This window comes from Meleagris gallopavo, chromosome Z, assembly GCF_905368555.1.
Source record: "Meleagris gallopavo chromosome Z, MGAL_WU_HG_1.1, whole genome shotgun sequence".
NCBI classification, from domain to species: Eukaryota; Metazoa; Chordata; class Aves; order Galliformes; family Phasianidae; genus Meleagris; species Meleagris gallopavo.
This window is the reverse complement of record NC_139435.1, coordinates 4,214,919-4,230,800: the sequence shown is the minus strand read 5'-3', so window position 1 is coordinate 4,230,800 and position 15,882 is coordinate 4,214,919. Positions and strand designations below refer to the sequence as shown.

Below are 15,882 nucleotides of genomic sequence, written 5' to 3'. Positions count from 1 at the left end.
ACACTTCCAGTTGTGGGACATTCATTCACAGCTTCTCTAGGCAACCTGTTCCAGTATCGAGTCTAAATCTATCCTCTCTGTTTTTAAAGCCACTATCTTTTGTCCTTCTCTACAGTCCCTGATCAGAGTTCCTCCTCAGCTTTCTTGTAGACCTCTCTTAGGTATGGGAATGCTGCTAAAAAGGCATTTTTTCCTTCGTAACAAAACCCATGTATCTTAGCAGTTCAAAATAACAGACATGTATTTTGACTATCTCTAACTTGTTTAATTTATATCATTACTTTTTCTTGCATGATGTGTATTGACAATGGGCCAGGTAGAGTGTATAATGTTAGTGATTCTAAATTACTAAGTTCTGTAATGGTTTAAAAGAAATAATGCATAGTTCCAGCTAAAATAATGATTAGGATTCAAGAGGTGCAGTCTTTGTTTATTTCAAGTTGAATAGTGTTATATATAAATAATCTCCAACTTGAAGTTAAACATTTCATTTTTGCAAGAGTATGGAAGATTTAAAAACAAACAAAACCCACAATACCAGTGAAAACAAAAACCCTGAAATGCTTTCTTACTTAGGTAACTGTTTTTCAAAAAGCATCCATTTTCTTGTCTTTTTTATTTAGAATATTTCATTTAATTCTCTTCCCTGCCCCCTGAGTAGCAAAATAAAAATGCTGGATATCTCCTGCATTTCACATGGAATTCTAGATAGTTTGCCTTGTTGATCAACCTATCTTCTGGAATTTCTCTGCTTGAATGCTTAGCAAGCACTTAGCAAGTATGGAAGGAAATTGTCTCGGATGAATTGTATTGAGGTTCTCAGCTAAGTGGGAGTAGAAGAGTTTACCATTAAGCTATTATAACTAATATAGTTAATATCATATGATGGGAGAAGTTAAAATACTTTTGTTGAAAATAACTTCATAGCTAGATGAATTGCAGAAACCCTTAGTAAATTTGGATATTATTATTTTCTTTTTTGCATGCTTACTTTTGAACCATAGCTTCTGTAGGTGTTTTGATACTTCAAATATGTTCATTTACTAATGAAGAAGAATTAGATGTTAAATGTTTATAGTAAAGTAAGCATCCATTGAATGAGAAAAGTTTAAATAAAATATCTTATTTGGGGAAATGAGACACATCCACATGGATGGCTTTGCAGTATGCCTGAGGCATATGATGCAGTGACTTGGAGTACTTCATATTAAAGTATTGGAAATTAATTCTGGTGAAATGTCTTGAAGTAAGCTTGTGGGATAACATCTAAAGCAACTATGTTTTCCCTTATTTGATTGCAGTTGTGCATATGAACATTCAAAAATCTGTCAGGAAGTCCCAATCAATTATATGATTATGCGTATAAAGTGTTTTTTATTACAGTTACTGTTTGCATAGTCAGACTGATAATAACTTAGTTTTCTAGTGGTGAAGCTAGGTTGGAAAGTAACTACTCTATAGCTTAGTTTGACTTAATGGAACAATTTAAACAGAACAGCAGAGGGCAGTGCAGATCCACAATAAATTCAAAGCCTGAAATTATTTCCATTTGCTACCTTTGTTCTCTCACAAACCAAGACGTAAGTTGGGAAAGCTAACTTCTTAGCTCAAGGAATATAAGCTAGAAACACCTTTCTTAAAAGGTATGATCATATATGTATACTTTCTTGTCTATATTTAAACAACGGAATTTATTACTTTCAGTATCCCTGAACTAGAAATCCATGTCTTTTACTTCTAGTCCTACAAAAAAATGTGTCTCAGGGGATCAGATCTGTTTCACCTCTTATTTTAAATACCTTCCTTTGTTTTGTTTTGTTTTGTTTTGTTTTGTTTTTATTTTTTTAAGTGATTAATATCAAAGGGTTGGAATTTAGCAGTCATTTGGAGAAAGTAATAAATCAATACTTGTTATCCAGTTTTGTCTTTAATTTATAAGCATCCTAATAATTATAAACATTTTCAAATAAAGATACAATAAATCTGAAACTGGATTAGGAAATGGAATAGAATCATAAAATAGAATCAGAGAATCACTCAGGTTGGAAAAGACCTAAAAGATCATCGAGTTGAACCACGACCTAAGATGTGCATGTTGTGGCACTCACTGTATATTGAAGGAGGGGGAAAAACAGCCTCTAAAAGAAGCATGAAGTTTATATGATGTCTGATACTGAGAGGACAAATAATTGTGTATAAATACCATGCTATGTGGTATGAAGTACTAATCATAGTGAAGGTGTCTGAACCCTGGCAAAGTTTGCTGAGGAGTCTCCATACTTGTGAATATATTGAAATGCTTTCTAGATGTGGTCCTGGGCAAACTGATCTAGGTGGCACTACTTGAGCAGTGAAATTGGATGAGATGTTCTCCGGAAGGTCCCTTCCAGCTTGATCTGTTCTATGACATAAGCTGTCCTCTAAATCTGATTGGCTTTTTTTTTTACCAGCCGCGTTATGTAACTCTAGGAAGTCTCAATTGATGATGGCGTTTTGTTACATTATTTCAGAACTGAAAAACCTTACTGAATAGCTACTAAAACAACGTGAAATCATAAAACAGTTTGGATTGGAAAGGACCACAAATACAGATGTAGTTCCAGCATCCTACTGCAGATGGGGCTGCTAACCACTAAATTGGGCATTCAATCAGGTTGCCCAGGACCCCATCCAGCCTGGCCTCCAGGGATGCATAGGGGACTCGCTCGGTTTTCCCTCATCCAGGGATTCCCGAGGCATCGGAGCAGCCCGGCACCTCTCCTGAGAGCGGCTCACGTGGCGGGGGCGTTGCCAGGGTAGCGGCTCTCCATCCCTGCCTCCCTCCCCCCCCCCTTCTCCCCCCCCCTAATAAGAGCGTTGAAGAGGGCAGTGGCACGCCCTCCCACCCAGATGGGGAGGAGTTTTGTCACTGTGAAGAGGGTGATAAGTGTGGTTGCACCTGTCAACGACCTGGTAAAAGTGCAAGGGCAGATCCAGCACTTTCAGTAACGGGGCGGAGCTGTTAGTCACACTTGGTAAGGCTACTCTGATTGTGCTGGTGCTAGTGGGTCTGCTGGATTGCCATGGCTGCGTCCCGGCGGAAGGCTACTGCCAGGAAACGTGTGGAGACCCAGACAGAGGTCTCCCCTGCACACGTAAGAGGAAGGCTGTAGTCAGGAAGAGTGTGGAGACCCAGACTGAGGTCCCAAAACAGCACGCTAGCGTTCAGGTTGCTGGCTGCAACAAGTGCCAGAGTCTGGCCCTTAAAGTGCCAGGCGATGGAGGCAGTGCCTGTGTAAGGTGTGACCAGGTAAATGATCTTCTCAGTCTGGTGGCCTGCCTGAGGGAAGAGGTGGAGAGGCTGAGGACCATCAAGGACTGTGAAAAGGAAGTTGACTGGTGGTACCAGGCCCTATCAGCCCCGAGGTCCCTGCATGCAACTGAGGCTCCCTATGGAGCCTGTGGCCCCCAGTCGCCTTGCAAACAGGTGACAGAGAGGAATCGCAGACAGACTGTGCTCCTGATACAGTGAGCCCTCAGTCTGCTCCTTCTCCTCACAATACTTATGAAGAACTAGGGGGTGTGGGACTGGGACAAAACTCTCTCCCAGAAGGACAAGGTGATATCCGCTGCTCAGTGGAGGAGCCTCTGCCCTGTTGTTGCCGAGTAGAGCAAAGCTGTTTGAGAGAGAAGTACGGGTGGAAACAGGTACCTACTCGGCATTGTGGGCGTCCCCTCCCGGACCATGCTCAGCTCCCCAGGTGCCTCTGTGGAATAGATTTGAGACCCTGGAACCCGAGGGAGAGGTGTGTGCAGGTGTGGAGGGAGGCCCACCCGTGAGGGTGCCTCGGGGGAAGCGGTCAACCCCACGCCTCAAGACTTCCTCCACCCGGAAGGACAGAAGGGTGGTTGTCATAGGCGACTCCCTGCTGCAAGGAACCGAAGGCCCTATATGCCGGCCCAACCCTACCTACAGAGAGGTGTGCTGCCTCCATGGGGCACGGGTCAGGGACATTGCTAGGAGACTTCCCAGACTGATCTGCATGTTCAGCAGGTCAAGGGAGGTGATCCTCCCCCTCTACTCTGCCCTGGTAAGGCCTCATCTGGAGTACTGTGTCCAGTTCTGGGCTCCCCAGTACAAAAAAGACAGGGATCTCTTGGAAAGAGTCCAGCGGAGGGCCACAAAGATGGGGGAGGGCCTGGAGCATCTCCTCTATGAAGAAAGGCTAAGTGAACTGGGTCTGTTCAGTCTTGAGAAAAGACGACTGAGAGGGGACCTGATCCAGGTTTATAAATATCTGAGGTGTGGCAGCCATAGCGGTGAGGCCAGTCTCTTTTCAGTGGTACGTGGAGACAGGACGAGGGGAAACGGACATCAGCTGCAGCACAGGAAGTTTTGCACGAATGTGCGTAAGAACTTCTTTACGGTGAGGGTGACGGAGCACTGGAACAGGCTGCCCAGGGGGGTTGTGGAGTCTCCTTCTCTGGAGATATTCAGGTCTCGCCTGGACGCCTACCTGTGCGACCTGGTGTAGGGAACCTGCTTTGGCAGGGGGGTTGGTCTCGATGATCTCTAGAGGTCCCTTCCAACCCCTACAATTCTGTGATTCTGTGATCATCCACAGTTTCTCTGGGTAGCCCATTCCAACACCTCACCACCCTCTCAGTGAAAAATTTCTTGTCAAACATCTGATCTAAATCTCTCCTTTTTCAGTTCAAAACAGTTCTGTCTTCTCCTATCACATCTATCTGTGCAAAAAATATGATTTTCTTCTTTTTGATAAGCTCACTTACAAAGGACTCCCCTTTTCTGGTGCAGCCCTATGCTCTACTGGTTCATGTTAAAGTTTTCATTTAGCAGGACCCATACTGCTTTCTCCACAGGGCTTCTCTCAGTGAGTTCTTCTGTGAGTTTGAGTACATATTTTGCCCCAATCCAAACACAGCACCTTGTGCTTGGTCTTACTGAACTTCATTAGATTCACAGAACCCAATTTTCAAACTTGTTCAGATCCCTCTAGATGGTGTCTCTTCCTTCTGTTGTGTCAACTGCACCATTCAGCTTGGTGTTGTCAAATATGATGCTGACGCTCTTGTAGACTGTTGCACAGCTTAAATTCCTACCTAAGGTTATTTTTTCAAGTATGGTCGCACCCGAGGCTGACAGATTTTAAATAAGTGGTGTTTTGAGGAGCTGTACACTTGAAGAAAAGTTGCTGTTGATTTTTGCCTCCTTCCTGACAGATGTGTGTCAGAAGGAATGGCTGTGCTAATACACTATTCACTCTATAAGTCAATTTTCAGAATAAAAATTCTAACTAAATATGGTCAGAGTTCTCTCTCAGAAGTTTTGGTTTGATAATTCTCAGGGATAACACTGACCTCAAAATCATTAACTTAGTATGTAAAAATTTCTAAAAAATCCAGAACCTTCCTGAGGTTCTTGATCAACTATCTCAATCATTATTTTCTTTACAGTGGAATTCTGAGTGTCATCCCTTCATTAAAAAACACGAAGAGAGCCTTCTATCATTATTTTATATTTTAGTACGGTGGCTTAATTGATCTTGGAGCTAACCAAATAAAAATAAATTATTATTCTTCATGTACTAAATATATTGAATGTATTCAAATTTAAACTTTTGGTGTACATTTGAGACATAGCCTAAAAATCTGCTGAATGTTGAACCATAACTAGAGAAACTGTAACAATAATAAAAAATGGCCTCATCTTTATTTTATTCATTTTTAAGACTAAGAGATAAGTTGATGATCTCCTGAAGTTCCTTCCAACCTGTAGAATTCTGTGTGTGATTCTTTGTATGAAATGATATGTGTTCATATACATGCATATTAATGTTTTTGAATGGTTCAAGTTCACCTTAGTTACTAATCTACATTATTAATTAGCGCCTCTTATTCCTTACCTCCAAAGCAAACTAAGAAAAGATGTAATTACTGCCAGGAGAGTTATTCAAATGTTGTCTATTGACTCTTCATGATGACAGATTTGGATAAGTAAACTGAAAACAGACCCTCCCCCAGACTCTTTAATTGAACAGTTTTTATAATGCAATGAGGAGGTCTGTATATATCAGTGTCTGCTTCAAAAAACTTACTTTTAAAATTCATTTTTGTAAACTAACTTCTATAACAGTGTGAAAACACTATTCAGGGAAGTTTTTAGCACAGTTAGACATGCAAAATGTCACGAATGTGACATTTATCAACTAGTGAATATTTAGTTTGCTTATTAAGTATCCTTGTGATTTCTCTCAGAAAATTGACCATGATGGGATTTGTTTCTTGAGTTGAAGAGTACTTTTGACAGATCTCAAGCAGTTTTGTCTGATGATGGAACATCCATTATTCAGTGATACAGACAGACAGATGACTAGCTGAAAAATACTAGTGGTTACAGTTTTTTCAAGAATGTTGGTAATTTAAGCTCGCTGAAATGAATAGAGATGCTTCGAGTTGTAATACTGGCAAACAAATACAGAATCATAGAATCAACAAGGTTGGGCAAGACCTCTTAGATCATCCAATTCAATTGTCCACTCACTATCAGTATTTCCCCACTAATCCATGTCCCTTAGTACCACATCTAAATGTTTTTTGAATGCAGTACCTCCAGTAATGGTAACTCAACCACCTCCCTGGGCAGCCTGTTCCAGTATCTGGCCACTGTTCTGGAGAAGAAATGTTTTCTAATGTTCAACCTGAGTCTCCCCGGGTGCACTTTGAGGCAGTTCCCTCTAGTCCTATCACTAGAAATGTCAGAGAAGAGGTTGACCCCCCACCTTGCCACATCCTCCTTCATTCTCCTTTCAGATAGTTGTAGGGAGCTATGAGGTCTTCACGTGACCACCCACTTGACCACCCCTTTTTCAGACTAAACAATCCCAGTTCCCTCAGCCCCTCTTCATAAGGCTTGTGCTTCAGACCCTCACCACATTCATTGCTTTTCCTGGGCGCTCCAGGGTCTCAGTGTCTGTCTTGTAATGATGGGCCTAAAACTGAACACAGTACTCAAGGTGCAGCCTCAACAGAGCTGAGTTCAGAGGGACGATCACCTCCCTGCTCCTGCTGACAGCACTATACCTGATACAAACCAGGATGCCATCAGCCTTCTTGGCAGTTGGGCACACTTCTCGCTTATGTTTAGCCAAGCATAAACCAACAGCCTCAAGTCTATGTCTTCCACACAATCTTCCACCCACTCTGCCCTAAGCTTGCAGTAGTGCATGGGATTGTTGTGACCAAAGTGCAGGACCTAGCACTCGGTCTTGTTGAACTTCATCCCGTTGGCCTCAGCCCAGCAATCCAGACTGTCCAGGTTGCTCTCTAGAGCCTTCCTGCCCCCTTGTCCTCAGCCTTTTCCTTATCCTCAGTGCTCATGTTTCCCACTGCATCCAGTAAAGGATGGGGATTCTCCTTAGCCCTCCTCTTACTGTTAATATATTTGTAATTTTGTTGTTGTTGTTGTTCTTTTTTTAACCCAGCAGCCAAGTTGAGCTCAGGCTGGGCTTTTGCCTTTCTAATTTTCTCTCTGCGCATCCTAATAACTTCCTTGTTCTCTCCCCAAGTCCCTTCCTGCACAGAAGGTAGACACTTTTTTTCTCTCAGAGCTGCAGAAAAAGCTTCCTGTTCTTCGGCACTGGTCTTCTTCCCCACCGGCTCATCTAGTTGCACAGTCTTGAGAAAAGACGACTGAGAGGGGACCTGATCCAGGTTTATAAATATCTGAGGTGTGGCGGCCATAGTCGTGAGGCCAGTCTCTTTTCAGTGGTACGTGGAGACAGGACGAGGGGAAACGGACATAAGCTGCAGCATAGGAAGTTTCGCACGAATGTGCGTAAGAACTTCTTCGCGGTGAGGGTGACGGAGCACTGGAACAGGCTGCCCAGGGAGGTTGTGGAGTCTCCTTCTCTGGAGATATTCAAGTCTCGCCTGGACGCCTACCTGTGCGACCTGGTGTAGGGAACCTGCTTTGGCAGGGGGGTTGGTCTCGATGATCTCTAGAGGTCCCTTCCAACCCCTACAATTCTGTGATTCTGTGATTCTGTGATCTATTTTTTTATGCAGCTGTAGTATTCTTGAAATGATGCATTTCAAAATTCAGTTTCAAAATGAAAATCTGTAGAACATTTTCAGAAACACTTTTTGCTTTATATGGTCAATATTTACCATTTAAGAAGCAGGTCAGAAGTGTTTCTAGAAAATGGCTTCTTAAGAATTGGTGAATTCTTACATTTCTGATGACTGCATTTTTGTTTGCGTGTATATATATATATATATATATAAAATCTTTAGATTATGCAAATGTTATGGTATTTGAAATTGGTGTTTCAAGTTTTTTTATTTTGCTCCATACTGTATCTCTCATGAGATTCAGAAAAGGGAAAGTAGTTTTAAACTGGAAGAGGGTAGATTTAGACTAGATATTAGGAAGAAATTCTTTACTGTGGGGGTGGTAAGACACTGGAACAGGTTGCCCAGTGAGATTGTGTATTCCCCCTCCCTGGAAGCATTCAAAGACAGGTTGGATGGGGCTGTGAGCAACCTGGGGCAGGGGGAGGTGTCTCTGCCTGTAGTAGGGGAGTGGAAACTAGATGATCTTGCAGATCCCTTCCAACCCAAACCGTTTTATGATTCTATGGAAAGAAAGACAGTGAATGCTTCCCAACAGACATATGGATAATACTGTGAGCATTGTTTCAAATAAGCTTTGGGTAAGAACAAAGTTGCCTCCTGGATTTGAAATGAGATGTATCTAATTTTTTTTTTGTGAAGATAATGCTGTAGTAACATTGTAGACATAGTTGATCTGAGAAGGGAAAAGTAGTGCTCAAATGCTGTAACATGTATTTTAATGTTGGAAAAACTCAGGAAAACTTCCTCAAATTCAAAGCATGTTTGATATGGTAATCATGTTTATTCATTTATGAAATATGCTAAAAAAAAAAAAACCTTAACCTCACCTAAAGGATTTTAGGACCATTATTCTTATTTTCCTGTGGTAAAATTAACGTATGACTGAGGTAACTTATTGCACGCCAGAGAACAAAATGCAATACTAAAAACAACGCACTATGTATATTAATATTTTTATTTTGTAACAAGTTCTTAAGGAGCAAAGAGTATTATGTAACTGTATTTTATGTCTCTTAGTTTTCATCGCTGATTGAATCTTTGTGAATATATTCCATACGTTTAAAAAACACAAAACTCTTTAACTGCTCTGAATGAATTTGGTATTAGCTTTAAGTCTGTAGTTTCAACTTCATAGCTGAAGGTATAAGCATTACAGAAAGCAGTGAATTGTCCTTAGTGAAAATAATTTATCTTCTAGAAATCATACCTAGGGATTTATCTATTTTTTATTACTGTTTGTCATCAAGATTTGATATGATATGAGTTGCTGAAGTAAGCAATTGCATTCACCTTTTGTCTTGTAGGAAAACTATTCCACATTGACTTTGGTTATATTTTGGGTCGGGATCCTAAGCCTCTACCTCCCCCAATGAAGCTGAATAAGGAGATGGTGGAAGGCATGGGAGGCACACAGAGTGAACAGTACCAGGAGTTCCGTAAGCAGTGCTACACAGCCTTTCTCCATCTTCGCAGGTAACAATACTATTTCAATGCTAAGTTATTTGAGCTAACATAAAGCAGAAGAGCAAGTGAATAGGGAAAAATACTTATGTTGAAAAATCAAAACCTGTCTACATTCCTAATTCAAACAGGAGTTTATGTGGAATAAAGGAATGAAAATAGCACTTGTATAATGTGGAGCTTGAATGTATTTGTTTTTTAAGTTAAGATCCCCGGTTTTACTTGTTTAGTAGTCTCGTTAGCTGTTTCATAAATTCTGTGGGGTATGAAGTTGTATCTCACATTTTAGATGTTGTTTTCCCCTTAGACAGTTTTTTCTCTAATTATTGTTTATGAAGTAATTATCCACTTAAATCACGTGCTGCTTTACTGCTTGTATGGGAACTGCTGAATCACAGCCTGAACCTCTGATTGATCACTGATGTGAGCAATGAGTCAGCCACGGGAGCACAGGTGAAGGCACCTCTCCTAGACCCAGTTAAGAGCTGACTGCCAGTGGGGAAGGATCTCTTCTGGAGATCCCTCCTCTGCAGTTTTGCAGCGAGCCCAGGATGTAGGCAAGCTTTCTATCTATTCTCTTTTTGTTATTATAATCTGCTTTGCCAAACTCTCTTGTTTATTTCATAATTATAACATCTTTATGTTCATTGACTATATACTGCTTTACCATTCTCCAGTTTAGGTTAGTGATGATCAAAATCAAATTCTTTCCCTTGAGAGTGGCATACATAAACTTAACTGGATGAAAGTCCTGCAGGACAATTATAAGCTGCTGTGTGTGGTAATCAAGTATGTTAGTAGCTTCTGCAGATATCTGCACAAAGTTAAATCTTTTTAGACTTATTTACAGGCAAGCAAATCACTCTTTTAGATCTGTTTTAACAGAACAAAGGTAGGCACTCTTGTGGCTGATGATTGACATAATGGTTAAAGTTCCTTTAATATCTCGATCACATAGTGTGAACCTCCAAGTACGTGAAAAAAAATCAGTTATGTGAAAAGAATGTGAAAACTACATGTGTGGAATACATAGACAATGATAAGAAATATCAGAAAAAAGATGCAGCTAATAGAGAAATGAACTAAAAAGAATTTTTTTTTATAGACTGATGTTAATAGATTAAAAGCAGTGCAGCAGAAAGAAAAATAATGGTAAACAATACATATAACTCAAGAGAATGATCAGAAAGGCTGACATGTATTCCGTATTCTAAATGCTACTCAAAATTCTTTGATAATATTTTATTTGTAAGTTTTGAGACAATTCAGAGTTATTTTTGTTGATTAAACCTAACTATTTCAGTAGAAGGGTCTGTTATATTGGTGAAGGATTATCCGTTGCATTAACTAGTACTTGCTGCAGAGTTCATAATTAAGCATGAAGTATAGTGGTAATTTTGGAACAAAATTGAACTGTAAATCAGTATGTTTTCGTTTTAATTCTGGAATTGTAGTTGTAATTATTTTCGCCAGTATTTGTTCAGGATAATAGGAAAATATTTTTAAATTGTTCTGGATATAAATTTTCAAGGCTTTTAACATAGAAGGATAATATTGGTATTACAGTAACTATTACATTCAACAGCTAGAACTAAAAATGATCATGATTACTTGCTTTATGGGTTAGGAAAAGAATCAGTAATTAAAGAGGAATGGCTTAGCTCTAATAGTTCTATATGTTGATGGAAACCTATTCACATATATGTCTTCTGATGAAGTATGTTGTCGTCATAACCTCTTTACTAAGTCAAATTTCAGATACCATGTTTGTCATCTTCAATTTGTTATATTCTTAATTTCACTCAGTTACATTCTCTGCATGTTTCAGGTGCTGCATCTCAGTCTTTTAATGTTTCTGGTAGGATGTGCTTGCACAGCAAAAACAAAAATAACTTAAAACTTGTCAGTGGAAAAAGTTTTGTTCTTTGTTTTAGATAGGAAGTAGTTTGATACACGATCACTGTTGAGGGCTTTTCTTGGTTCTTTTGTTTATCTACTTTTTTTTCTTGGGAGATGCATCTTACTACTTTTCTGAATGCTGATCAGTTCTGTGTGTTTGTCAGCAATACTGTAATGAAGTAGCAGCCTCTGAGTGCTAACTCTGCTGCAGGGCAGACTGTGGCTGGAGAATTTAGTTCTCATTTGGTTTGCAGCAGCATGTTACACTCACTATACATGTTGAGCTTACTTTAAAATGTTCAAGTCCTGTTGCATCAGCTTTTCCCTTCCCCAGTGAATTCCTAGTTTACAAGTCTTCAGCAGGATCCAGTAGAAAGGAATCTAGCATCAACATCTGTAAGTTTGTTTTGTTTTAAAGTGAAATTCTAGACTACATTACTCCTCACTAAGTTTGATGTTCGGTTTGAGTAAGTGGTTATAGGTGGAAACAAAAGAGTAGGTAGTAACTATGGACCGAATCTATAATTTGATCTGAGATTTGTTCAATCTCAACAATAATATCCAACCAGGTAGACCAGAGTGTTTTTTCCAGACTATTCACAATGATGTCATGGAACAGAAGATGGGTAGTAACGTAAAGAATGGAGAAACTGTGAGTAGCAACTATAAAGCTGTGATGACTGTTGGAAAGGACTGATTCTTTGAAAAGACTGTAGGTAGGCAATGCAAGGACTATATGGTCTTCTAAAAGAAGGGTGTTGATTGTTAAGAGTAATGTGAAACAAGTGGAATCAAATCAGTATTGATGACATTTTCGCTATAAAGAACAACTTTAGGAAGAATAGTACCATAGTGTGTTACAGCTGGTTGGGCGCAGTAGCGACTGTGGAATATATATATGCAAGTCTGGAAGAGACAGAATTAGTTTCAGAGAGTCCCAAGCAACACAGCAGAAATGGTTATCCTGTTTTAAAACTTAAGAATTTTTGAGTCAATTTATATACATATACAGCACAAATGAAACTCCCTTGTGGGTGAAGGGTTTTATTGGATTTCATATATTTTTACAAAACTTCAATGTTTTTAGCACTTCCTGTTCAAACCATATGTTTAATCAACCTCAAATGTAGGTGAGCACTCCTTCCTTCGCAAATTAATTTGTACTGGGCTTTGAGAAAACAAGTTTAAGATTAACGTTTAAGTGAGAACATTTCAGGGTTAATTTTATGTGCTTGATATAAGCTTCTTAAATCTGGAAAGAAAGTAATTCTTTGTCAGTGGATTGAGGCCAGCCGTGACAGAGGCCTTGTCAATGTAAATGTCAAAGACGTGGCATGACTAACAAGGTACAGACATCACTTAGAACTGTTAAGAAACAAGGTGTTCATCCTTCTACAGAATCAGATTTCTAGCTCTAGTGTTTCAGCAAAATTTCTAATGTTAGGATGGAGTTGGGTTGTTGACCAGGTCTGGACTTCTTGTCACCTGGCAGCTGGCCCTCTTTCTCCTTGTGTCTTACGTCAGTGTATACACACCTTTACATCTGTCTATTGATGATGTTTTTCTGCTTTCTGCTGAACTGCAATTCTACATAGGACCTTTTCAGGAATTACCATCAGTCTCTGCAATCTCACCGCTTTTCAGCTGCATCCCTTTACACATTTTATTCACTCTCCTGTTTATTCTTTACTGCTTTACCTCCCGTTGCCGTCCACTTAATTTCTCACCACGTAATTCAAGTTCATAGAATCATTAGGGTTAGAAGGAACCTATCTAGTCCAACTGCCCTGCAGTGAACAGGGACATGGACAGCTAGATCAGGTTGCCCAGAGCCTGATTCAGCCTCACCTTGAAATTCTCCAGAGACATGGCATCAACCACATCACTTGGCATCCTGCTTCAGTGTCTCACCACCCTCACTGTAAAAGACGTTTCCCTTATGTCCAACTTAAATCTACCATCTTTAAGCCTGAAACTATTTCTTCTTGTCCTATCACCACAGACCCTGCTGAAGTGTCTCTTTCTTTCTTCCCTGTAGCTCCCCTTTAGATACTGAAAAGCTGCTATCAGGGCATCTCAGAGCCTTCTCTTCTCCAGTCTGAAGAGCTCCAGCTCTCTCAGCCTGTCCTTGTAGGAGAGCTGTTCCATCACTTGAATCATTTTTGTGGCCCTCTAGACGTGCTCCAACAGGTCCACAACTCTCTTGTACTGAGGACTCCCCATCTAGACCCAGTGCACCAGATGAAGTCTCATCAGCACAGGGTAGAGGAGCACGATCACCTCTCTTGCACTGCTGGTCACATTGCTTTTGACGCAGCCCAGGCTACAGTTGGCTTTCTGGGCTGTGAAGGTGCATTGCTGGCTCATGGCCAGCTTCCCATTTACTAGTACTCGAGGTCTTCTTCGGCAGGGCTGTGTTCAGTCCTCTCATCCTCCAGCTTGTATTGGCAGTGGATGTTGCCTCAACCTAGGGCAACCAAGACCTTCTGTTTGAATTTATTGAATCTCATGAGATTCAGCTGGGTCCTCTGCTCAAGCCTGTCCCTCTAGAAGTTGCTTTCATCTGATTACTAAAAGAGCAGTAGAAGCAAAGAAAGGAGTATGTCTATGGAAATTGCTTTTGCTGAAAGCTACCAATGACTTAGAAACAGTCTTGATAGAGCGACTTAGAAACAGTCTTGATAGAGCAAAGCTGCAAGATTTAAGTATGTTTAACATGAGACTTGAAAGTTTTAAGGAAGTAGAACAAATTTTCATGAAAACCTATGGTGATTTCTGGCTCTACTGCAACTTGGCCGCCATACTGCTTTGCTCAGTTTGGAAAACAAAACTAAACTAAAAAAAAAAAAAAAAAAGTAAATTTTATTTCTTTTTATTTTAATCTGTGCTAAAAGTAATTTTCTTGATTTCAATCACTTGCCTTTTTGAAAGTGAGGCAGAATAGCTGAAGCTTTTCAGACAGAAGATTTCTCTCCGAACAAATAGTTGCTTGTGTACTAAACAGTTAAACCTTATATTGGAATACTCTAGGAAATACTAGCTCCTGTTAATAATTAAAATAATTAAGTGCAAAAGATTTTGTGAGTTAGAGTTCTATGTTCAGTACATTTGCCAGGTTGTATATATTCTGAAATTTTCTAATAGGTTTTGCTGCTATTAATTTATTTACTACCATCTAAAAAGCTCCTAGTGCTTTTAGAAAAGTGATATTTTGGGTTTTGAAGATTGTTGCATACAGTTTCTCTAAAAGGAGATTAGATCTCTTTAGAGAGAGCAATGGAAGCTTCACTTCATGTTGAACGGCTTCAAAATTATCCTTTTGGTAAGCAACCTACAGTTAATTTCCTGCAAGGGTAAAATGATGTTCCTTAGAAGATTTGGAAGTACACCAGCACCTTGTTAAAGCTGAGAACTGCTGTTTTTTCTCTTCAGATGGTTATAAATGATTCTTACGCTATTGGAGTTACTTCAGCTTAACTGGGCAACTGAAGATGTAGATCTGCTTAAACCACTTAAACCTGTTATGACAAGAACACTTGCAGCAAAATGAAAAATTATATCTTATTGTGAGGACGTCATTTGTTTGATTGTTAATTTATATAATACTGCATCGCTGCTATCCTTGTTAATGTAGAAAACCTTTGAATCAATTAGCATATGTTTGTCCAAATATGTCAGAATAACCTATTATGTATGAAACTTCTCTGAAACATTACCAACTCATATTAAGATTCTTTTGTTCTTTTTAAACTAAATTGTTCACAAAATGTTTTCTTTTGTACAGTCTGCACAGTGCATTTACCTGATTTGCTCTTCTACTCAGGTACTCCAACTTGATCTTGAACTTATTTTCCCTTATGGTAGACGCCAACATTCCAGATATTGCTCTTGAGCCTGACAAGACTGTAAAAAAGGTAACTGGAAAGCTTATCTTGTCTTTCAATAACTAGACGCATAACTAGACTGTGTTCAAAGTAACTACAAAAGTGCTTTTCTAGTGCTTTTTTTGTCTACTTTTTTTTTTTTAAAGAAGAAATATTAGGAAATCAGCTACGAAATAGCTGAGCAGCAGAACCATCTTAAATCCATTGTAAAAATGTTAAGTAATCTTAATCCATTGTAGAAAGGTGAGCAGGTAGATAATGTGTTAGAAAATTTGTTTTGGATATTTAATGCCCATTAGTCTGCCTGAAAGTAACTTTGAATTTTAGTTGTGCTATTAAAAAAAAAAAAAAAAAAAAAAAAAGATTGTATCTTTTATCTCTTGGGTTGAATGGTAGGTTTTTTTGGGCATTTAAGAAGTAAGGTAATACTGTACCTTATTGTAGGAAAATTGAATAAATGCTTTCAGTATTTCAATTGATTTTTTTGTTGTTGTTCTTTTTA

The 15,882-nt window shown here is 39.4% G+C and overlaps 1 protein-coding gene across 2 annotated transcripts in view; it reads left to right on the top strand.

Annotated features, from left to right (window-relative positions):
• PIK3C3 (phosphatidylinositol 3-kinase catalytic subunit type 3) overlaps positions 1 to 15,882 on the top strand; it is a 64,716-nt gene that overhangs the window by 36,274 nt on the left and 12,560 nt on the right. For both annotated transcript variants that reach the window (XM_085213128.1, XM_085213129.1), the window contains 2 exons: positions 9,441 to 9,609; positions 15,320 to 15,410. In XM_085213128.1, coding sequence (XP_085069254.1) covers positions 9,441 to 9,609; positions 15,320 to 15,410 — 260 coding nt within the window. The remainder of the gene's footprint in view (positions 1 to 9,440; positions 9,610 to 15,319; positions 15,411 to 15,882) is intronic.